The sequence below is a fragment of the Haliotis cracherodii genome, unplaced genomic scaffold (genome assembly GCF_022045235.1).
Source record: "Haliotis cracherodii isolate W230 unplaced genomic scaffold, xgHalCrac1.p SCAF_7, whole genome shotgun sequence".
NCBI classification, from domain to species: domain Eukaryota; kingdom Metazoa; phylum Mollusca; class Gastropoda; order Lepetellida; family Haliotidae; genus Haliotis; species Haliotis cracherodii.
This window is the reverse complement of record NW_027266330.1, coordinates 34,133,635-34,158,067: the sequence shown is the minus strand read 5'-3', so window position 1 is coordinate 34,158,067 and position 24,433 is coordinate 34,133,635. Positions and strand designations below refer to the sequence as shown.

General features: G+C 42.6%; 1 protein-coding gene and 1 pseudogene across 1 annotated transcript; one reads left to right on the top strand and one right to left on the bottom strand.

Annotated features, from left to right (window-relative positions):
* The first annotated feature begins 6,169 nt into the window (after positions 1–6,169).
* LOC139448825 (uncharacterized) lies at positions 6,170–9,282 on the top strand (annotated as a pseudogene).
* Positions 9,283–9,708: 426 nt separating this feature from the next.
* On the bottom strand, positions 9,709–24,433 carry LOC139448824 (uncharacterized). Its single transcript, XM_071230352.1, has 11 exons — positions 21,640–24,433; positions 20,339–20,492; positions 18,888–19,054; positions 17,402–17,566; positions 16,080–16,287; positions 15,174–15,291; positions 14,329–14,514; positions 13,657–13,893; positions 11,694–11,816; positions 11,194–11,309; positions 9,709–9,808 (listed from the first exon to the last, which is right to left on the bottom strand). Exons 1-11 carry the CDS (start codon positions 24,431–24,433, stop codon positions 9,709–9,711), a joined length of 4,368 nt encoding a protein of 1,455 aa, XP_071086453.1.

The window sequence follows — 24,433 nt, the reverse complement described above, 5'->3', positions numbered from 1 at the left end:
ATACTGTGTACACATGAAATGAAATCTAAAAGGAAATGTATCTGTGATACTATTTCATTCAGTGAGTAAGCTTAGGGGATATTCATAATTAAGATTCTTTTATATATAATAACACAATATCTGTCGTTTTAGTTTTAATGTTATACACACAAGTTTTGAATAACTTAATAATAGTATTAAATTGCATGTTAATATTATTTCAGATTCAGTCCTCGTGACCTTTCCAAAGACAATGGAAACGGAACTTCAGGATATGATCAGTCGATTTCTTAAATATGCCCCTGGCAGAACGGGGGGGGAGATGGAAGGCCTAAGCACTAGGACCTCTTTGCCACCCAGAAAAAAGAAGAGCTTATGTTGTATATATTTGAAATTAAGTTGGTTTTTTTAATTATCTTTGAATACAATTTTTGAAAACAATGTATCTTTGTTGTTCATTCATCATCAGCTTCAGATATAAGTATTTAACAATGTCATTCAAAGAATAGGCACGTGAAGATCGGGGGTAGAATAGGCCTTCAGCAACCCATGCTTGTCATAAAAGGCGACTGCGCTTGTAAAAGGCGACTAACGGGATCGTGTGGTCAGGCTCGCTGACTAAGTTGATGCATGTCGTCGGTCCGAACTGCGTGGATCGATGCTTATGTTGTCAATCACTGGATTGTCTGTTCCAGATTCAATTATTTACAAACCGCCATCATATAGCTGGAAACCCAAACCATTCAAAGGAAGGGAATTACACAATGGGCAGCTGGTGAGTTTTCACTGCTGAGGCCATCTCATACCAATCAGTGACCTTGGCATTGATATTGAGTGGCATTTCTGGTTAGGGGTCAGCAGTCGTATTAATTTCCTGATTTACAGTATTAGTTTTTTGTTAACACCCTAATTAAGCTAGCTATAGCTCAGCTTATTTATTGTTTAACTAAAACATAAAGGTTCGTTTTTTGGTGTGTATTATGACCGTCTAGAATATTTCACTGATCTCAAATATCAGGGAGGCCACCACTTCTTGATGATGCTGTACTGAAAAAAACCCACTTTTTCAAGGTTTACAAGGGGTCCTCTGATACATCAACGTTGATACAACGTTGAAGCTACGTTGAAATAACGTTGACATCTGACGTTGAAACAACGTTGAAGTGTCAACGTCAGTTCAATTTTCATATGAAACCAATTTGCAACGTTGTTTCAACGTTGAAGAGTGACGTTGTTTCAACGTTGTTTCAACGTTGTTTCAACGTTGTAATGCCTGCTGGGCTATGCTTGCCGTAAAAGGCGACAATGCTTGTCGTAAAAGGCGACTAACGGGATCGGGTGGTCAGGCTCGCTGACTTGGTTGATCGATGGATCGATGCTCGTGATATCAATCACTGGATTGTCTGGTCCAGACTCGATTTTTTACAGACCGCCGTCATATAGCTGGAATATTGCTGAGTGCGGCGTTAAACAACAAACCAACCAACTTAATGAATTCAAACGTTTTACAAAAATTGCTTGCCGCAAAGCTTTTTAAAATGTTTAAGAGACGACAGTCGTCGCCCTGATTATTAAATTACATCTCTCCCTACCTGTCCTTTCATTTTCTTTCGTTGTTGAATCGAGGAGTTTGTTATTGTTTCTTGTGAGTCTTCTGATTTCGTAGCTAAATTTACTTCTCACATTATGTATATTATGTATATATTTTGTTTATATTGTATATTGTGTTTCATAAGCCAATGTCTGCCTGGAAGCACTCCATACACCTTTTATCTTATGTGCATCGCTTTTATATTGTACATGTTGTGCGTGTGACACTTTAATAAACATTTTACTACTACTACTACATTAATGTGGTGAAATGGGAATATATTCCTACGTGAAATAATAAGACATTAGTGGTGGTGACTGCTCGATCATAACGTTATATTTGCAATCAGCTGAAATGACTCATGTGGGCAAAACCTAAAACGAATATGTCCACAATCCATAAACTATCACTTCATTAATGGCGAACATTTACCAACCCGCGACAATCGTATCAATTCGGGGGTTTCCCAATCAATAAACTCTCGTCTAAATTCAGTGTTGTTCTACTGTCGGGTAGCCACAATGGCTAGGCTGGACCCTCGTGGAATGGTGCATGCCATATTAAAGTCCAGCAACCGAACACTAATTAAGACGGGCGTCCTTGTGTTGATGGTCTGGTGAAGCCAGGTCAATGGCCACTCATTACCTCAATATTCACATCTCACTGTTTTGTTGTTTCTCACTATTCATATGAAATATTTGTTAATTTCAACTGAAACATGGTCCCGAATTACACACGTGTGCATAGAGTTACCCACGTGTGCTCAACGGGTTACACACGCACTGCACACCCGTTGCACACATTTACATTTCATAACACCGAGTGCCGTCCCGGCAGACTTAGCAATTTCCTTAGATGTAAAATGTAGATGCTCATATAGCCCAAGACCCAAATATTTATAGGCATGATGACTATATTCTAAGCATATGTCTCTCTACATTTAAAAAAAAAAATACATTGTAGTACAGATTGGATTCTATAGTGGGCAATTTTCGTCTACTTTTATTACATCAATGCTAAAGCGCCATTGGTTTGCGCCATATATCTGCAAAGTTAAGCATACGATGAAGTGAGTCTTCATCAGCAATCAAAGCGATGCCATCGGCATTAAACAGCATACTCAGGATAGATCCATCAATATTGAAAGCACAGCTTAGGTAATTAATTGTATCATCATCATTGTCACAAATTCCAGAATGCCCATATTAAGGACAAACTTCGGGCAGAGTACAAATGTAGACTTAAGAAAATCTGTTCAGAGCTGAACGCTCGCAATAAAGTCATAGCAACAAATACTTATGCTGTACCCATCCTTTCGTATTCTTTTGGTGTTGTTGATTGGACGAAACAAGAAATTCAGGGTATTGACACCCTCATACGGAGAATCATGGCAGACAATAGATTCCACCACCCTCGCTCTTCCCACAATCGCTTTTATCTACCAATCATTATGGGAGGGCGTGGATTGATTAATAATAATAATAATGGAGGTTAGGGACACACTCCAGAATGCCCACATCAAGGACAAACTTCGGGCAGAGGACAAATGTAGAACTTCTTTGAGTGGCATTTGCTGAGTTTGTTGATAGCTGACAAATGAAGACTTAAGAAAATCTGGAGTTCAGAGCTGAACACTCGCAATAAAGTCAAAGCAACAAATACTTAAGCTGTGACCGTTCTTTCGTATTCTTTTGGTGTTGTTGATTGGACGAAACAAGAAATTCAGGGTATTGACACCGTCACACGGAGAATCATGGCAGACAGTATTTCCCACCACCCTCGCTCTTCCCTCAATCTCTTATATTTACCAATTATGATGGGAGGGCGTGGGTTGATTAATGTGGAGGCTCTTCATGATAGAATTGTTCTGTGCACTTTTGCACGCATGTATGTATTTGTCTGATGATCCTCTTGTGAAGCATTTCAATACTCATGATGAAAACAAGACATTCCACAGTTTTCTAAAACGAGCCAAGGATGTGGAACATAATCGCAATGTCAGTGTTGATTTTGTTAACGGTTCTGTACTACTGGACGTTACAGAAGTCAGTGTCAACCAAGCGAAGTGCCATATCAAGTCGGCCCAGACCCTTTCAAGGAGAGGGTACCTGAACGACCACTGCATCGAGTTTGTGTGCAGTGTATTGAGAAGATCAGCAACCCTGCAGAGACCTTCGCTTGGTGAGTGAGTGAGTGAGTGAGTGAGTTGGGTTTAACACCGCTTTTCACAGTATTCCAGTTATATCAGGGCGTGTAAGCTTACTGTGGGAGGAACGCCCGAAGTGATGCAGGTCTCAGACGTTTACCATTTCGGTGAAACCCACGAGCACGGGTATGGTGCTGACAAACCTAGAAACATAATCGGGGCGAACCGTGATTCGAACCCACAATCATAGGTTTCTGGCGTGCCCAAGGACGCAACTCTGCACAGCAAATCGCGGCGCCTTAGACGACTGGGCCTTCTAGCATAGGGTTCTAAGCAAGTTTATAGATTGATTTAATATTTATTATTATTATTATTATCCGTTATACGAGTCAACAGATAGTTTATTACATATTGATTTCCTTCCATTACAATTCACTTATTACTTGATCATTCCCAGGTGCTGTCCCATGTTTTAGTTTGTCTATTGCTTCATCTTTTTCTTCTGCACGTATATCCATATTCGAGTTTTCAGTAATATGACCATGATCTTCATGTAATACTGTGAAATCTACGTCAAATTCGCATTCACGTGTTCAAGATATAAAGTTGAGAAATTATCATTCCACTGTTCCAAACTAATCTTACAAGTTGTATAGTTGCTATTGTGACATTCTCTAGTACGGCACCGGGAGCTTGATCAATCTCTTTAATAAATCATGTAAACCCTCAATGTTTTTTGTTTCTGTATTCGCTTTGTTTTGTTCGTCTCAAACATTTATATTCATTCTTAACGCTTTGATACGCCCGATAGTGTTCCCGTCATCTATTTTTTTCCAAGTCTTCTTTGACCCACATTTGTTCCCGTCTACTCTGTCAACAATCATTGACAAACCATTTTCCACTTCTATTTCTATTAAGATGAGTAAGAAAACAATATCCAGCTTCATTTGTGGCATTTGTAAATATATCTATTAATGTATCAACATTCGCAACATTGATAGTAGTACATTATATTTTGTATTATCCTTGAAATCGGTATACCTTTGCGTAATTTACAGGTTGTATTTGGTTTGGTTTGTTGTTTAACGCCGCACTCAGCAATATTCCAGCTATATGACGGTGGTCTGTAAATAATCGAGTCTCCACCAGACAATCCAGTGATTAATAGCATGAGCATCGATCCTCTCAATTGGGATCGATGACATGCATCAACCAAGTCAGCGAGCCTGACCACCCGATCCCATTAGTCGCCTTTTACGACAAACAATAGGTTGCTTAAGACCCATTCTACCCCGGAGTCTTCACGGGTCTACAGGTTGTAGCATAATAATCCCCACCACGAATTATCACTTGGTCCGCCATGAAGCTTCTAAGCTGATCGAAAATTATGTCTTCTACTTCATGTGTCCTATTTTTTTTCAATTTTACTTTCGACCCGTGAAGATCCGGGGTAGAATCGGTCTTCGACAACCCATGCTTGCCATAAAAGACGACAATGCTTGTCGTAAGAGGCGACTAACGGGATCGGGTGGTCAGACTCGCTGACTTAGTCGATACATCGTATGGATGACATCGTATCCAAATTGTATGGATCGATGCTCATGATGTCAATCACTGGACTGTCTGGTCCAGACTCGATAATTTAGCCGGAATATTGCGGAATGCTGCGTTAAACAACAAACATTACATTTTTTATATTGCGGAATATAAACACGTATGGATGTAACAAATCACACATATTGTCCAAAACGCTCTCATAAAACCTTCAGAAAAATACCTATAAGGGACGACAATTAAAATACATCTACATTGTTTAATGCAGTTCTTCACAAGTAGTTATTTTACATGTGTTTCAACTAGGTCGCATGATGAATGCTTTATAGCATCTGTGTAGATGGTGAAATCAGTGAAATATTTAGACACATAATAAGCAGGAAGCCATGGTTTTACTCCATAAAATCATCGTCCTCAAGTGTATTGAGAAGACCATCAAAATCTCAAAATCCATCAATGATCTGGGAGATTTTCTCCCACTAAGGTCCGACCAAGTCCCTTTTCTCCAGGGCCCGATTCCACAAAGCGATCGTAGTGCTACAGTAGCGCTACGATCACTTTTTGTGGAACGGACCCCAGGCCCATTAGTATCCCTAGACTGTCATCTAGGCTCCTGGCTGTTATTTTTCTGTACCTTGTGAACTGGGCGTGCGTTTGAAGTTGCACGCTGGTTGCCCACGTGCAACACACCCTTCTTGAAATATCTACGTCTACCATGGTCTTTGAGTGCTCTGTAAACGCCCGTACATTTTGTGTGGACAGGATGGCCCTTCTCTGTTTGAGGTGCCACCCAAAGTGTCCGCTTGAAGATATGTTTATCACACAAGAATATAAAGATAAATAAAGTCTGTATACTATGCAATGTTCCAAGCACTCACTGGATATGGGAGATCCTCAACATGATCGTAGCAGGCAAGGCCGAGTACGCCAAACACTGGCAGAACTTCGCATGGCTGGAATGCAGGACCGAGGAAGAACTGGAGGAACTGACATCACCAAGGATCTTTCACTCCGATTTACAGCCAAGGTAAAATGTTTGTGCCATAAAACTGACGGTCGTGTGGGGGACTTACATTTATGACAATGGAGAATGTTATGGAGAAGTCCAGTAGTTTAAGCATTTAAATTTAATTTAGTTCACAACGCCAAAGATCCAGTTTAATTCTTAACATCGACATGTGTGTAAGCAAGTTTCGGTGTTTTACGCCATGCCATGTGTTGAACGTTAGCACGAAACCCATGCACTAAGGCATTCACTCACCCACACACTGCATATTACGAACTTGGAAACCCCTACAGGGCGTCTTCGTCCACAATGTTTTTTTACATAATCTAATCGAGATATATAATTGATATAGAAAAAAGCGACAAAAACATGTCCATATTCTAAAGGAAGTTCATGGTCCGATTCCAACGGCATCATAAACATGTTATTCTAAATCACTATCAAATAGTGATGACGCCAGGTGTTAGCGGGAAGGTAGGTGTTCCCTTCCCCATCGATGGCACCAGCCACAAACATATGTAGGGGCAAGAAAGTAAAGGTTCATGCACGACACTTTAAACGCACCATGATACCTGTTTATTTCGGTGGACGAATTCGGTATTTACAGACAGATGCCAGAGTTTCTATGGAAACGCGAATGCTAGTTGGTGTAGTCCAGAGGAATCCAAAAGATTGCAGTGTCACACTTTTGTTAGTTGAGCCAACAGGTGCGTGAGGAACATGCCTCACAGCGGAAGACCTTCACTGGTTCCTGGGACGAGTTTCACAGTTTGTTCGTAGGAGAGGTGAAATTGGGTTTAACGTTGCGTCCAAGATTATGGCTCTTAAATAGGGACGTGCATGCACGTATGTTGGTGTGGCTGCTTGTACTAGTCCGGACTGATGCCGATTCATAGTGTTATACCACTGAGATATCATGTCACAGTTTAACATGAATACCCCACTCAGACACAGTATACTTACTCCGAGCCGACCAGTCCTTGTTTTACACCTTCATGGCAAGCGCCAGACAGGGTAACGAGTATCATCCTTTAACGTCTTTTGGTGTGACGCGGAGGGGATCGAACCCTCGACCGGTTTTGGTCATAGAGGGTTGTGGTTCGTATATCATCATACTAGCTGCATTGTACACATCGTGGGAACAGATTATGTTACACCTGTTGTAATCATGTAAGGTTTACTCTGCTTCAGTTAAAATCCAGCTATACCACGACTGGGGATGAGAACAATGGTCTTTTGTTTCGCAGATGCTTGCCATTTTGTTGAAACGCACGAACTAGGCTACGATGCTGATGGTGACTTCTGCGATTCGAACCCTATTCCATTTTCAACAGTTCTGACCAGCACAAGCAGACACAGAACGCGCGTGTGTGTGCATACATGTACACGCCGCTATATATGTGCAATAATCGTGAACGTGACGACGTTAAACCCCATTTCACCTCACCTCACGTGAAATGTTGAACCGAACAAATTAACGATTTTACACAATACATTTTATAACGACGTTTCAGGGCTACCTCTTGCCCATCTTCAACAACAATAATGAAACTGTTATCAAGAAATAATTTCACACTTCACGCCTCTTTCACGTCTTTTAATGGACATGGGTGGCTCAGTGGCCTTAGACTCCGCAGTTTTCTTGGCAGCATGGGCTCCTTCAGGCGCCCAAGAAGTCTATAATGATGGATTAATTATTTTGTGTTTCAGAATGGACGTCTCATGTGGGTCTTCCTTGGATGTGTGACCCTCTGTATTAGTGTTCCATGCGCCCTGCAGGTGAAGATGTATGTGTTTAGCATCGTGAACATGGGAGAAACTTGCGGAATGAGAACATCATCATCCAGAATCAGTGATAAGAACATGCATGGAAGACCAGATCAAAAGGAGACAGTCAAGGATAAGTACATCGTCTACACCTGTAACACAGGACGTTGTGGCGGGCTGGCGGACAGACAGAAGGGGATTGTCACAGCCTTTGTGTTGTCGCAGATGTTAGGACGGCTGTTTTGCATTAGTATGTTCAAGCCGTGTGACATCTCAGAGTTCGTCATCCCTAAGGACGTGGAATGGACATTTGATAGTAGAGTGAGTGAGTGAGTGAGTATGGTTTTACGCCCCTTTTAGCACTATTCCAGCAATATCACGTCGGGGGACACCAGAAATGGGTTTCACACATTGTACCCATGTCGGGAATCTAACCCGGGTCTTCGGCGTGACGAGCGAACGCTTTAACCACTAGGCTAACCGACCGCCCCATGATAGTAGAACATTAGCACATTTGAAAAAAGAATGGTTTGATGATATGGATGGTAATGGCATGGGTGTTGCTATGGCTACATGAGATCTGGAAGCAATGTTTCAGAACGACAGTACTATGTACACTGGAAATATAGATTTGGTTCCTTATCTCATGATATATCCGTTGTTTCACAAAGTCGCTTGGGCTCGGAAATTGAGTCATCTTTATCATATTTATAAATAGGCATTTAAAAAACTATTCAAACTTTCGGATAAAACACAAAATGTATTCGATGAAATAGTTGGAACAATTGATCCAAATTACCAAAATCTAGTCTGTGCCCATATACGAATGGGAAAATACCGGACAATCACGAGAGATGACAGGCGAAAGGCTCATCGGCATGATCCGGAAAGCCTGATCCGTTTTCTCAAAAATAGACTACATCCGGGCTATGATAAGCTGTTCATTGCAACGGATTCAGAGCAGGTCAGAAATCGGTTTAAAAAGGCATTCCCGACTCCTATCTAGATGTAAAAGGGCAAATTGTTCATATAGATAGCCCATCGGGGACGTTTGAGTGTTCGGCGATGGAGAAGGTTGTCCTGGACCAGTATATTTTGTCAGAATGCGACACTTTGGTGATGTCTGTTAGTGGTTTCAGTCGACTTGCCGCAATAATGAGAGGACGAGACGAAGATCTGTTTTTGGCCAGAGAAATAACGTGTCAGAAAGTCCAACCCAGCCTTCCTCCAACACTATGAACCTGTGTTCTTGTGGGTTCTGTATTTTCACATTCACTGCTTCAAAACATACTTTCAGGACAGCCAGCATGACCCACGAACTATTGAGTAAAACCAGAAGACAAATATTTTTTATCAACTATTTTTTGGGAACAAATAATTTAAAAAAATAAATTCCAGCCACCTTTCTCAAATGTCATATTCAATTCTGCACACTTTCCCGAAGCATGGTCGGCGGGAATCATTGTTCCTTTTCATGAACGGAGATATTCATTCATCTAATACGAGGGGCATTCAATAAGTTTTGCAACTTCAATTTAAGACCAAGTCGCAGAATATCTTTTGCACTTCTATTTTTCTATATAATCTCCATTGACCTCACTTCACTTATTCTATTTGTCCTTGAAGCTTTTACTACCATATATAGAAATCCGCAGATTGGCCCTCTTACCACGCCACTGTGGCAGCCTTCATGTCCTCGTCATCCTGGAAGCGTCTCCCACAGATTTGATTTGCCGGAACAGGAAATAGTGATTTGGGGCTAAGTCTGGGCAGTAGGGTGGGTGATTTAACTGTACAGACCAGACTTAGCCCCCAGTGCTGTTCCCATGTTCACAAATTAGAAACTGACAGGTATTTCAAGATTCCCAGAGATTAAGAGGTTGTGCACTCTTTGTAATGAAGGTTACGTCGAAGATGAATACAATTTTTGATGGTTTGTGTCCGGTATAAAACACTGCGTGAGAAGTACATACCTACTAAATGTATATCATACCCTACACGTAACAAATACAATATGCTTTTGGCATTACGGATACGAATGAAATTTGACACCTGGCTAAGTACATGTTTCATGCAAATTGCTTCAGAAAGATGTGTAATTAATGGAATATGTAATGTGTCAGGTATATTTCATTACAATTACAAAGCCATTTTCAAAACATAAATACATTTTATAAATACTCATAGGAAATAAAACTGTCACGTAGTGTCGCTCCCTGTATCCGACTGATGTCTATCTGCCAGGTAAATTGTAGACAAATGTCATCATGATTTCTCTCTACCAGGCAGTGTGAAGACCTATGTGAGTCTGATGTCTAACTGCCAGGCAGTGTGAAGACCTATGTCAGCCTGATGTCTAACTGCTAGGCAGTGTGAAGACCTATGTCAGCCTTATGTCTAACTGCCAGGCAGTGTGAAGACCTATGTCAGTCTGATGTCTAACTGCCAGGCAATGTGAAGACCTATGTCAGCCTGATGTCTAACTGCCAGGCAGTGTGAAGACCTATGTCAGCCTCATGTCTAACTGCCAGGCAGTGTGAAGACCTATGTCAGTCTGATGTCTAACTGCCAGGCAACGTGAAGACCTATGTCAGCCTGATGTCTAACTTCCAGGCAGTGTGAAGACCTATGTCAGCCTCATGTCTAACTGCCAGGCAGTGTGAAGACCTATGTCAGCCTAATGTCTAACTGCCAGGCAATGTGAAGACCTGTGTCAGCCTGATGTCTAACTGCCAGGCAGTGTGAAGACCTGTGTCAGTCTGATGTCTATCTGCTAGGCAGTGTGAAGACCTATGTCCGCACGATGTACCACTGTCAGGCAGAATGAAGACCTACATATTCCCCAACTGTTGCACTTCCAGGCAGTATGAAGACCTATGTCCGCACGATGTATCACTACAAGACAGTGTGATGACCTATGTCCACACGATGTACCACTACCAGACTGTGTGATGACCTATGTCCGCCTGATGTACCACTGTCAGGCAGAATGAAGACCTACATATTCCCCAACTGTTGCACTTCCAGGCAGTATGAAGACCTATGTCCGCACGATGTACCACTACCAGACTGTTTGATGACCTATGTCCGCATGATGTACCACTGTCAGGCAGAATGAAAACCTATATTCCCCAACTGTTGCAGACCTACGTCCGGATAATGTTCCACTGTTGCGAGGGTGAGGAGTCACAGATCGTAATTTCAATGATGCCATCTGGGTTGGCTTGGAGACAGAGCTGGAGAAACCGATGGTACAAAGTATTGTCCTGAAAAGAGGATGTGGAACACGGAGTTACTGCAGATGCAAAATACACCAACACACGGGCATTGCACCTCTGTCCATTTACCAACTATTACCCCCGACTGACCCGAGAGCGTTGTAGAAACAAAAAGGACGAGTTATGATATGGGTCCTTTTGACCACTTGAAAATTGGGAAAATTATTCCACTGTTGTTATGGAAATTATCGGGTATGTTCACTTTGAAAACCTCTGAAATAAGCAATGTCAAATTGCAGCTTGTACGTTGTGGTATTAGATTAACATCATCTACAATGTACATACATGGTGAAATGCAACTATATGTAAACGTCACCCTTGTTCACGGTATTATTCTTTAAAATGTTCAACCAACCATGGCACTCGGCTTACCTCCCTGTATTCCCAGTTGTGTCTGTCTGAGCATGTCCGGTCCAGATGGAGGCTGGTCATGTCCAAAGTGCAGATGAACATGTTATCCTGTTGGAAGTCTCCTTGTTGTGTTATTTGCCACAGCTAAGAATATATGAAACACCGAAACAAGTTGTACGCCACAAAAAAACAGACAACACGCCACACGCCACACGACACACCACAGATCACACGACACACATGACAGATCGCACGACACACACGACACACCACAGATCACGCCCCGAAAACCTTGGACTCAATCCATGCCATATTCTAATTACATTTCCACATGTTTCACATTGTCTAACTGTGCATCCATCTATCACATATACTCTTACAACAGAGGCGGTGCAGTAGCCTACTGGTTTTCAGGTCAGTTCGGTTATTTACAAACCGACGTCAGATAGCTGTAATATTATTACCACTGACTGTGGTATGGTGCGCGTGGTGTTTGGTTTGAAAACAACTCTACAGGTGAGGTGAGGTGAAATTGGGTTTAACGTCGCGTCCAAGATTATTGAACTTACATAGCGTGCGTGCGTGCGTGCGTGCGTGCGTGCGTGTGTGTGTGTGTGTGTGTGTGTGTGCTTGTACTAGTCCGGACTGATGCCGATTTATAGTGCTAGCCCACTGAGATGCCATGCCGCAGTTTAACATGAATACCCCACTCAGACACAGTATACTGAATCCGAGCCGACCAGTCCTTGTTTTAGCCCCCTAATGCCGAGCGCCAGACAGTGTAACAACAAGTACACTTTAACGTCTTTTGGTATGACGCGGCCGGGGATCGAACACCGGACCTTCCGCTCTCCGGGCGGACGCTCTACCACTTGACCACGGTAGGGAACTCTACAGGGATCAATGAATGACATACACTAAGAATTGGTTCGGAAGTATGTGCCACCCAGCTACATCGTGTGCGTCCACCGCTCGCTACTGGACACCCTGCATTTACCTGGTTTACACCCTGTCCCTGACACGGCCTCAGTTGGAGATTCTGTCCACTCAGGCTTGTCACGCAGTGACCAGACCCAGCAGGTCGAACCTATCAAATATACGTTACAAAAGTAAGTGACTTTACGCCGTCTTCAGCAACAATCCGATACCATCATAAATGTTGCTTCGTGCATTGTGCCCTTGTGGTATCGAACATGGATTTTCGACATGATGAGCAGTGGCCTTAACCACTGGGCCACGAGTGGCTAAATATATCTAACAGTGATGCACTAAATAAAGATTCCACTTCTTCTAGTCTGCAACTACTACAAAAAATAAATAAATGCAGCAAAGAGGGTTTGGGTGATCCTGGCACAGTCAGGCTGGTTAGGCGCATCATCATTTCAGGGCCCTTTCCCCTTCTACACGCAGCCAAGACAGCGAATGTCACTTCTCCAAGGACGCAATGCCGAGTCGAACCCAGAACCTTTCGGAGAATATGAAGATTACCCAAATTCTCCTGTATTACCCAGATTGTCAGAAGGCTGTAGTCCTGGTAGCAAACCCCAATGTCAGTCAACAGATTGGGATGTACCAAAACCTATGGCACCGAGAACAATGGGGAGTCGGCCAGCTTGGTACTTGGGATGCAAAGGTGACAATTCGTGCCATATTGTTTTCTAAATCTTGTAAATCGCATTATTGTCAAAAGGGACAGAAAATTCAATAATATTCATGGGATTTATCAAAAAGGACAAGATCAGGTTAGTTGGCCTGGATAAGTCTGAGGCTGCATACGAGCGTATTCCAGAAAAAAATGGTATTTATCATTTTCCATGACGCACTCTACATATTCTACTACATATTCAACTATTACGACCACCACCGCCACCAACACCACCGTCATCACCACCACCGCCATTACAAACGCAACAACCGCCACCACGTGCACCGTCATCACTACAACTACAACTACTGTAATTACTACAACCAACAATATCATTACCCAAAGGTATCCTTCACCATTAGTCATTTCCTTCTGCCGTGAAGTGATCATATATGAAGGCATGTGCATATTCTCCCAGTTAGATCCTATATGGTCACGTGGTCTAACCTCTCCAGATGCGACGAGACGAAGGGGGACCTGCTTCTCCGCGTAGACGTTGCGCATGTACCAGTGGAAGTCGTGACAGCGAAGGCGCTGCCTCAGAGCTTGACGGAGGGTTATGTCCCCGTAATTGTCCTATTGAAACGATGTTTATAAGATTTACATAACTAGTAAACGTTTTACGTTTTAGAAGTGTTGCTGTTTAGCCTACAGAAAAAAACTACTACTACAAACCGTGCTACTCCCCATAACGTGTAATGATGGTGCTCACTATACGTGCTGCTACTACTACTATTGCTACTACTGCTGCTACTACTACTATTGCTACAACTGCTACTACTACTACTATTGCTACTACTGCTGCCACTACTGCTGCTACTACTACTATTGCTACTACTGCTACTACTACTACTACTATGGCTACTGCTTCTGCTGCTACTGCGACTACTATGTCTACTGCTACTACTGCTGCTACTACTACTGCCATTGCTACTAATACTACTACTACTGCTGCTACTACTACCACTACTACTTCTCCCACCACCACTTGCTACTACTTCAAATACTCACTGGTTTCAGGAAGGATGGATCATACACATAGTTCTTGTATGCATCCATCCACACTTCCGCTACTCTCACTGAGTTAACGTTGGCAACATCCTCTCTGTTTGGCCACGTGACAGGGTTGGAGTTCCAGAACACGTGACCAACTTGTGAACATGGCAGAAGGAGTATACTGCCATTGCACATCCAAACCTGGAGCAAGTGTGAAACGTGTTGTTATAATCAATTTGATTGCATATTCAACGATACTCCATCGGTGCCACAGTAACACGAAATCAGCTATGTCAGCCATGACCTCCCGATCCACCCCTGGAGAAACTTGGACAACCCCCCAGCCTAGATCTACCCGGAATCCAACCGCGTATGGCAGTGTTCAATACTACTACTACTACTACTACTACTACTACTACTACTTCTACTACTACTACAATTCTCCTGTCAAAACGATGTTAATAAAATCTAACCAGTAAACATGTTGCTTTTTATAAAGGTACTACTACTACTACTACTACTACTACTAAAACTACTACTACTACTATTATTATTATTATAATTACTACTACAACTACAACTATTACTACTACTAAAACTACTACCACTACTACTACTTCTAAAACTGTTAATTTTACTAAAACGACTGCTACTACAACTACTATAACTACAATAATCACTTTTACTACTGTTACTACTACGACTACTACTACTAAAACTACTACTACTATTACTGAATTGTTCACACACGTGATGATCATGACAGTGATCTGAGAGTCTTAATGAACCTAGTCATTGTTCAGGTTACAATTCTGGCTCGCTCTATAAACGATTCAACATTTGAAAGAATAGTCACCCACCTTAAAAGAGAGTTCCAGGTTTTCCCCTCCCCAGAACATCATCCCTGGATCAAAACCTCCGAGTTTTTCAAAGAAGGCCTTGTTGATGGCAAATATTCCCCCTGGGATGGTGGGGGATCTGGAAATAACGCACAAACTGATCAGGTCATGTACCGTCTTTGTACAGGTCAATGTACCCTTCAGGCAAGCAGTTTGTTTTCTTGCTTCCCTTTGTTCGTGGGTTTGAATCCCAGTTCTTTCTGGTTATGTGGGTTCATCAGCGCCTTACCTTGATTCACGTCGGAATTTCCTCTCACATGAAGCTGACACAACTGATACACCTGAACAACTGTTCATAGCGGCGTGTAAACCAAAACTCCATCACTCATCCATTTCTATGTGTTATACATGCAACATATGAAACAGGCCATTGCCGTGCACCCTTTTCTACTTCTTGCCTCAACGGTGTCTTTGATAGAGTGTCTGCCCGTCGAGCGGAATGTCGGCCACACAAAATACGTTAAAGTATGGTACTTGTTATTGGCACTCAGCATAAAGACGAAGAGTGAGTGAGTTTGATTTTACGCTGCTTTTAGCAATATTCCAGCAATATCACGGCAGGGGACACCAGAAAAGGGCTTCACACATTGTACCCATGTCGGGAATCGAACCCAGGTCTTTGGCGTGACGAGCGAATGCCTTAACCACTAGGCTAAACGACCCCCCGTTGAAACAAGCCCATCGACTCGGACGGTATTTATGTGTTTGAGTGGGGTATCCATGTTAAACTGCAGCATGGTATCTCATTGGTCTAGCACTATAAAACAGCCAAAACGTCCTACTAGTATAAGAAGCCACACACTGTAGGTTAGTGACAAAGTGAAACCACATTTCACCACACTCCATTATCACTCACTAACAGTTTACCTTATCGGTTCAGTCTCTGTTCTTTTGTTTTGTTCCTTGGCAGGAATGGCGTCCCACACAAACCTCAAGCCTCCCCAATTGAAACCGCCTCGATGTGTAGGCAACGACGCCCGGGAACTAAAGTCATCGGGATCAATAGGGGTGATCACCGGGAAGGTAACGGTAGAAGGGTCCAGTGATATTACCTCTAACAATGGTTCCAGCCAGCCTGTGGACGGAAGATATCTTACGCTAGTTGAATATAGTTACCTCTGTAAGGTATATGATATCCTCATCTATCACCACATCACAGAGGAGGATCACATGTTGTCACTATTGGCCATTTATGTAATGCATTATCTCAAACAAAGAATTGACTTAATTTAAATTAAACAATCATCTGTAGGGCGGTCGGGTACCCTAGTGGTTAAAGCGTTCGCTCGTCACGCCGAAGACCCGGGTTCGATTCCCGACATGGGTACATTGTGAGAAGCCTATTTCTTGTGTCCCCCGCTGTTATATTGCTGGAATATTGCCAACAGCGGCGCACTCACTCAAATTATGTAACGTCATGGGCCTAAAAATCTCGCCAGATCTTATGTACAACTGTCAAGTAAAATGACAAAAATCAATTAATACTTTGCATAAATCATTCATTATTCAGAATTACGTCACTCAAGTCCCGAGTAAGGCTTTCAAAAGGATTTATGGTAGACATTTGGAGGTCATTTCCAAATTTTAGGTTTCGGTGACCAGAGTGACTGAGTATGGTTTTACGCCCCTTTTAGCAATATTCCAGCAATATCACGGCGGGGCACACCAGAAATGGGCTTCACACATTGTATCCATGTCGGGAATCGAACCCGGGTCTTCGGCGTGACGAGCGAACGCGTTAACCACTAGGCTACCCGACCGCCCCTTCTGTGACCAGAACGATGTCCGATGCAATTCACTGTCATGACTTTGTGTCCGTGAATTTTCAGGTGAACATTTGTCTTGCCTTTGCATGTATTTCTGACGAGCGACTCACATGTTCATGATATAGTCGGATATTGTTTAATACTGTTTGTCTTGTTTGTTGTTTAACGCCGCACATAGCAATGCTATGGCTTTACGACGATGGTCTGTAAATAAACGAGCTTGGACCAGACAATCCAGTGAGTGACAGGGACATCTATCTACGCAAATGGGAAGTGAAACCATGCAGCAACCAAGTCAGCGAGCCTGACCTAACGATCCCGTTTGTCGCCTCATTTTGGACCTATAGTTGTCAATGGTTCGCCGACTGTTTCAGCCTAGAAACGTTTTGATAATGTTTTGGCCAAATCCAATTTTAAAGTTACCTGGGAAACATTCAGTGTGTGAGTCCATGAAGATCAGAACTGGAGCTCGTGCAGCAGCGTAACCAAGGAGTCGAGCACGTGCCACGCCCTGTCTCGTTGTGGTGCGGAGGAGTGTGACCTTGACGAGAGTGGCTATATATTCCTCCAGTGGAGTCTTCAGATAACCTTATTGGATAGACAGGTAATTTTCATATCCTCCGACAGACCTTAGTTCTCGCTACCGCTAGACAAAGATCTGAAGACATCCCAATAGGGGCCACGTCAGAACGACCTTTCATTCGACCAATGAGAGCGTCGCTTACCAGATCATGAAAGTGACAGTCGGAATGTTATTTCTAATCATACAACCTCGAAACTTTTTATACGGGGTATTCCGAACGATAGTTACAGGTTATCCATACAATCTAGACCATTTATTAGCCATTCCAGAATGTTCTTTTGTTTAGGTTTCAAATTTGTAATCGAGAATTTGTCAAAATATGTTTCAAAGCGTAGTTGCCAATTTGAAATTAGTGGCGTAAAGCACGAGAAAGCTGCCTTCTGATTGGTCATTCTATTGGTCGGTCAAAGTTTGCGCAAGGTCGGTCTGACGTGACCCATAATGGGATGTCCTCAGATCTTTGTTTAGCGGTAGCGAGAACTAAGGTCTGATTTTAGTGAGATTGGCGAGAACATGAAATATGTCAGATATAGCCATCTTACATTAAACCTTGGACAAGAAAAAGAGGGAAATATTGGTGTACATCATTTACACTGATGACATGAATAAACACAAGTGTTCCGAGAATGAGCTGTGCATTTGTCATTTATTTTTAACCACCTCCTAGTGGCAGAGAGAGCGGAAAAGTCCAGGGTTCAATCCCTGGCCGCGTCATGCAAAAAAGCGTTCAAAGATGGTACTTGTTGTTACCCTGTCTGGCGTTCGGCATTAGGGGGCTAAATAAGGCCTGGTCGGCTCGGAATCAGTATACCGTGTCTGAGTGGGGTATTCATGTTAAACTGCAGCATGGCGTCTCAGTAGGCTTGCACGATACAATCGACTTTAATCCGGACAAATACAAGCAGCCACACACACACACGTGCATGCACGTGGCTATATAAGTGCAACAATCTTGGACGGACGTTAAACCTAATGTTCTTGTCAACTCTTGTTTGCCTTTACGCCCTTTGGAATATATTTCGTCGTATAATCCAGCTTGGATATTCTATGGCTTGGACGTTTTGTATGTACCATCAATCATAGCACTTCGATGGCTTTGTGAAACGAGCCCCGCTAATGATCATGAGGCTTCACCGTATTTTAATGTTTATTTACTAGAAGAGCGTTTGTTACTGGAAAAAAACTAAATATTTCGGCATGTAACAGTCTGGTTCTCCATTACCATCACGACACATTTTGATATCCCTCACTATCATCAGTTGGACTCTTTACGGAAATCCTTCGGATCATTGCAGTTTGAAAAGTAAAGCTATAAGAATTATTTACCATTATTCGAGAGGTCATCCACGAGAATAATCTCCCTCAGTAGGGCCGGAGGCGATCTGTCCAGTATACTGTGGATTAACCGGAGGAGTGTTGACCAAGCCTCGTTATGGAATGATATGATGACGCTTACTTCCGGTAACTTCCCCGAGTAGAACTTTGTCCTGCAACTTATGAACGTATATTTCCAGATTATAACCCTGCACGCAAGAACCTGAAAATATCCAAATATAAAAACTTTGCAATAACAAAACATCAACTGCTGTTGCAAACACCGTAATATGTGTCGGATAAGTTATTTATAATTAGCATGTATTTTCTATACTGATCTACACGATATTGCCATGGAAACCACTGCCATTAGTTCTGGCATCGAGTGTTACGTTTCATAACATTTCACTTCGCTCGTGTGTTATTTACTGCAGACAGTATATGCATGATGTATTCCTTGGCGAGACGATATACCACCTCAATTCTCCTGCCCAAACGATGTTAATAAAATCTAACCCGTAAACATGTTACTTTTTATAAAGGTACTTGTTACGATTACAAACTACTGCTATTACTACTACTACTACTACTACTACTACTACTACTAATACTACTACTACAGACCGCCTACGTGGTCTAGTGGTAGAGCGTCCGCCCGGAGAGCGGAAGGTACGGGGTTCGATCCCCGGCTGCGTCATACCAAAAGACGTTAAAAGATGGTACTTGTTGTTACCCTGTCTGGCGCTCAGCATTAAGGGGCTAAAACAAGGATTGGTCGGCTCGGAGTCAGTATACTGTGTCTGAGTTGGGTATTCATTTTAAACTGCGGCATGGTATCTCAGTGAGCTAGCACTATAAATCGGCATAAGTCCGGACTAGCACACACACACACACACACGTGCATGCAATATATATATATATATAAGTGCAATAATCTTGGACGCGAAGTTAAACCCAATTTCACCTCACCTCACCTCACCTCAATACTGCTACAACTACTACATCTACTACTATCAACTACTACCACTGCAACTGCTACTGCACCGTAACTGCTATTTTTACAAACGACTACTACCACTACCGTTACTAAGTATACTACAATCTACTACTACTACCACTACAACTACACTACAACTACACTATCTACACTATCTACTACTACATCTACTATTACTACTACTTCTACTTCTACTACTATCAACTACTACCACTGCTACTGCTGCTGCTACTACTACTACTATTACAAAGTACAACTTCTACTACTACCATTACCAAATACTACTACTACTACTACTACTACTACTACTACTGCCACTACTGCTACTACTTCTACTATTACAAAGTACCACTTCTACGACTAGTTTTACTATTGTGTGACACTATATACTACATATAATATATAATATATACATATATTACTGGTATATGTGTTCATGCTTTTTCCGCCGCCTCGGTTGCCATACCTTGTAGGTCTATCGTCGAACAGTCGTCTTCTGACGGAGACCATGTCACTCACGTACTGGTTAAAGTAGTGCTGTTTGTATCCCTCCGCATATTGCAGCCTGTCCCGGTTAGAGAGTGTGTCATAGTCCACTGTTACAGGTGCTCCGTATTCCCCTGTGCAGATCACTTCATGTTGAGTTTCAATTTAATTGTCAGTCACAATTATACTTGAATGGGACATATAGTTGCAACAACATATGTATACTCGAAATCAAATTGTTTTTTAATCACAAACAACGATGACTGCAACCTCGTTTATCATACAACATTAGTGTCATCTCACGGAAGACGGAAAGGAATTACCCGGGTCGGCAATATTCAGGTGAGTGAGTGAGTGAGTGAGAGTATGGTTTAACGCCGCTTTTAGCAATATTTCAGTAATATCATGGCGGGGAACACCAGAAATGGGCTTCACACATTGTACCCATGTCGCGAATCGAACCTTGTTGTTCTGCCTTAAACTATAGTGAAGTGAAAATGTATATGTAACGTCTCCGTCTATGCGCAGCTGACACTTCCTGTGAGAACCCTCGTTCAGGTTCGCATGTAATGGTGAAGTGATTGTCTCGGCTAGATGGTTGACAGCGGTGTAGAATGGGACTGCGTTGTGTGTACGTTCTTGTATCAGTGTGGGAGATCGGGGGGAGCTACCAACCTTGGCGATTAATTTCACGTATGAAGTATTCATGGCAGGTCAGCTGAGACAGATTAGCTTTCCTCCATGTGCTGATATACCCCCTTATAAGCTGTTTAGGTAGATCTACAGTAGATAGTAGTCTTAGTTCCACATCTACCAATGGGCTATTAACAGCTCGGTATATAATACTTTTGATCAAACTGATATGGTTTCCGAATATTTCAATATGAACACACTAGAATTAATTAGCATGTACTGCAACTTTCAAAATATATGCATATGGTTCATACATTACCGTTATATACTTTGTGTGTGCGTTCGTGCGTGCGTGCGTGCGTGCGTGCGTGCGTGCTTGTGTGTGTGTGTGTGTGTGTGCGCGCGTGCGTGTGTGTGGGCGTGCGTGCGTATGTATGTAGTATAATAAAGGCGCCAAACTGTTAAACCCTAACGATAATCACATGAAATCTCTGCGAAATCATTTCTTTGAGGCTGCCAAATACTATTGTTGACAACTGAATATGGTCGAGTGGACGGACTAATTTGTTGTGTGGTGCGGCATATATTATGTAAGTGTTCTCATTTACAATATTGACAATATTCATCATTTACATTGTCACACATTACCTGGTCCACTGGGCGAGTCCTGCGATGTTGACTGCGGCAAATGAGGTTCGACGAACATGGCTTGTCTCTCAAAAGCTTCAATCTGCAGAGACTGAGTCTTTCCCTGAGAAGTAGTCACCTGACCCCCTGAAGGACTTCCCGTAACATTTGTTATTCGAGCCTCGTCCACACGAGTGTCCAGCTCCACGTCTTCCCCTTCATTATCCTTCACAACGTGGTCAGAGGTTGTTCCGTTAGGTAATTGGCGGTAAAGACTGGCCTCTGCTTCAGCTGTGGTTACATTGTCGATGGGATCTGCTGTTGATCTGCTGTCAGTGACGGCAGGGAGAGACAAGATCTTTGGCGCCATTTCATCCGTGTTGGTATTTTGAATGTCCAAACGTGTTTCGGGACTTGTGGTTCCACCATCTATTGTATATTGTGCCGAGATGGACCTTTCCTTCGACTGAATTAACTCTCGTGCAGAAAATGGTTCATGGGGTTTACCGTTTCTTAGCCTGAAAATACCGTTCCGTAATATTATTGATTCCCTATTGTAGTCAACCTCCATGTCCAGGTACAGTAGCTCCTGTTGTGTCTGTTCCTTGTCGTAGCTTGGCGTGGAGGACAGAACTAGTTTATCTACATATGGCATCAACGTATTGATGTCAACATCAGAGTCCATGCCAGTCATTGTTGCTTTTTGAAGGTCAGGCTGCCTTGCTATGGATGGGATTTTAGATTCTCTAGAAAGATGTCGGATTCTGTCATAGATAAAGGTTGTTGGTGCTGATGTTGCAGGTCCAGGTTGTTTGGTGTTTTGGATGTCGTTGTGTACATTGTAGACAACCTGTTGCTCTGTTTGGCTGTTTGGAGTTGGTGGCGTGTCAGGCCGCCTGTTGTTTTGGATGTAATTGAATTCTTCTAAAGCCTTTTGTTGCACAGTTGGACTAATTGGTGTTGTTGGGATTTCGAATGGGCTGAGGAATGGGATGTAATTGGGGTTTTCAAGTGCCCTTTGGTGTACAGTTGGACTGACTGGTGTTGTTGGAATTTCGGGTGGGCTGAGAAATGGTATTTTGTTGGGGTTTTCAAGTACTCTTTGTTGCACAGTTGGACTGACACGTGTTGTTGGGATTTCGGGTGGCCTAATGAATGGAATGTTTAATTTTTCAAATACCCTTTGTTGTTCAGTTGAACTGAGTGGCGTGGTTGGAATTTCGGGTGGCCTCAAGAATGGGATGCTGCTAGATTTTTCAAATGCTTTTGGTTTCACAGTTTCTCTGTATTTTGCTGTTGGGAGTTGGGGTGGCTTCCGGAATGAGATCTTATTGGATTTTTCAAATGCTCTTTGTTGCACAGAAGGACTTTCTCGCCTTCCTGGAATTTCGGGTTGGTCGAGAAAGGGGATCCTATAGGAATTTTCAAATGCTGTCTGTTTCACAGTTGGACTGTTTGGGGTTGTTGAAATTTCGAGTGGCTCGATAAATGGGGTTTTATTTAATTTTTCAAATGTCTTTTTTTGCACATTGGGCCTGTTTAGTGTTATTGGAATTTCGGTTGGACTGAAGAATGGGATGTTGAATTCTTCAGATACCCTTTTTGGCCCAGATGGACTGATTGGCGTTGTTGGAATTTCAGGTTGCCTCAGAAATCGGACGTTATTGTATTTCTCAAATGCCCTTTCTTGTACAGTGGAATTGATTGTGGTTGTTGGAATTTCGGGTGGCCTAAGAAATGGGATGATTCTGGATTGTTCAAATACCCTTTGTTTCACAGTTGGATTGTTTAGTGTTGTTGGAGTTATGGAACGACTCGCGTTAATTTTTTTGTGGGTCGTGGATTCGTTTGGACGCGTCTTTCTCGTTAGAAAGTCAGATAACTTGACTATAGGTCTTTCACCTGTCCTTGGCTCCAGAACTGAATATGCTAACATTGCTGTAGTATTGACTAAGCTGTTGTTTGAGATCCTTGTGGGTTGCTTGAGCAAACGTTGCTTCATGTCCGAATATCTCTGTATGGAGGACATACCAGGACGAGTAAAGTTAGGGCTAGTATATGCCTTCCTGAAACCACGTTTGGCTACTGATTTGTCAAACACAGAACGGGTCATTTGCATTTGACGTGTCTTGTAACTCCCCCCTGTGGCTTTGTTGTCAAGAAACTGTCTCGGTGACTGTTTTACTGTGTCTATGGATGGGTCACGCGTTGTAAACCCTTTCACATCACCTTTCCTGTGATCTACTTTATCATATACTTTAGTTTCTTGACCCAGATTTGTAAAGTATTTGTTATGACTGACAAGGTTATTTGTCTTTAGTGCTAACTGGTAGCTAACTCTTGGTGCATATGTTTCTGTTGCAACCCGATCCAATTTGATCCTGTCGCGATGTTTATCTGTACTTGATAACACATCTTGGTCCACCTCTCTATCCGTTTGTGAACTAGCAAGGGGCAATTGTAAAATATTCCGATTTCCATTCTTGACGGGTATGTCGTTCACCACAGTGGGTGGAATTGCAACTGGCTTTGGTTCAGGGGGGAACAGCAGAAGCTTATCAAGAGTCAGTGGTACCAGCACTTTCCTATCATCACGCGTATTAGAGAATTGAGCACTCGCCCCAGATTCTTGAGGATTAGGTCGTGTCACAGCCTTTGTATTACTGGATTCTGCTTCTAGCCTTTCCTCAGCAGGTACAGGAGGCTTAGATTGTGTCACTACCTTTTCATTATTGGGCCCTAAGTGTGGTCTATCTTCGTGGACACTTGAGACATCCGCAACATCCGCAGCAGGTTCTGGAGGCTTTGATAGCAT

Bases quoted from the DNA above. Each gene is read 5' to 3' on its own strand.
- LOC139448824 (XM_071230352.1), bottom strand. From the start codon at position 24,433: ATGCTATCAAAGCCTCCAGAACCTGCTGCGGATGTTGCGGATGTCTCA. The intron at 16,288-17,401 runs GTAACTTTAAAA...TTCCGTCCACAG, and splicing joins ACACACTGAATGTTTCCCAG to GCTGGCTGGAACCATTGTTA. The intron at 11,817-13,656 runs GTAATGATATTG...ATATATTCTTAG, and splicing joins ATGGTGAAGGATACCTTTGG to CTGTGGCAAATAACACAACA.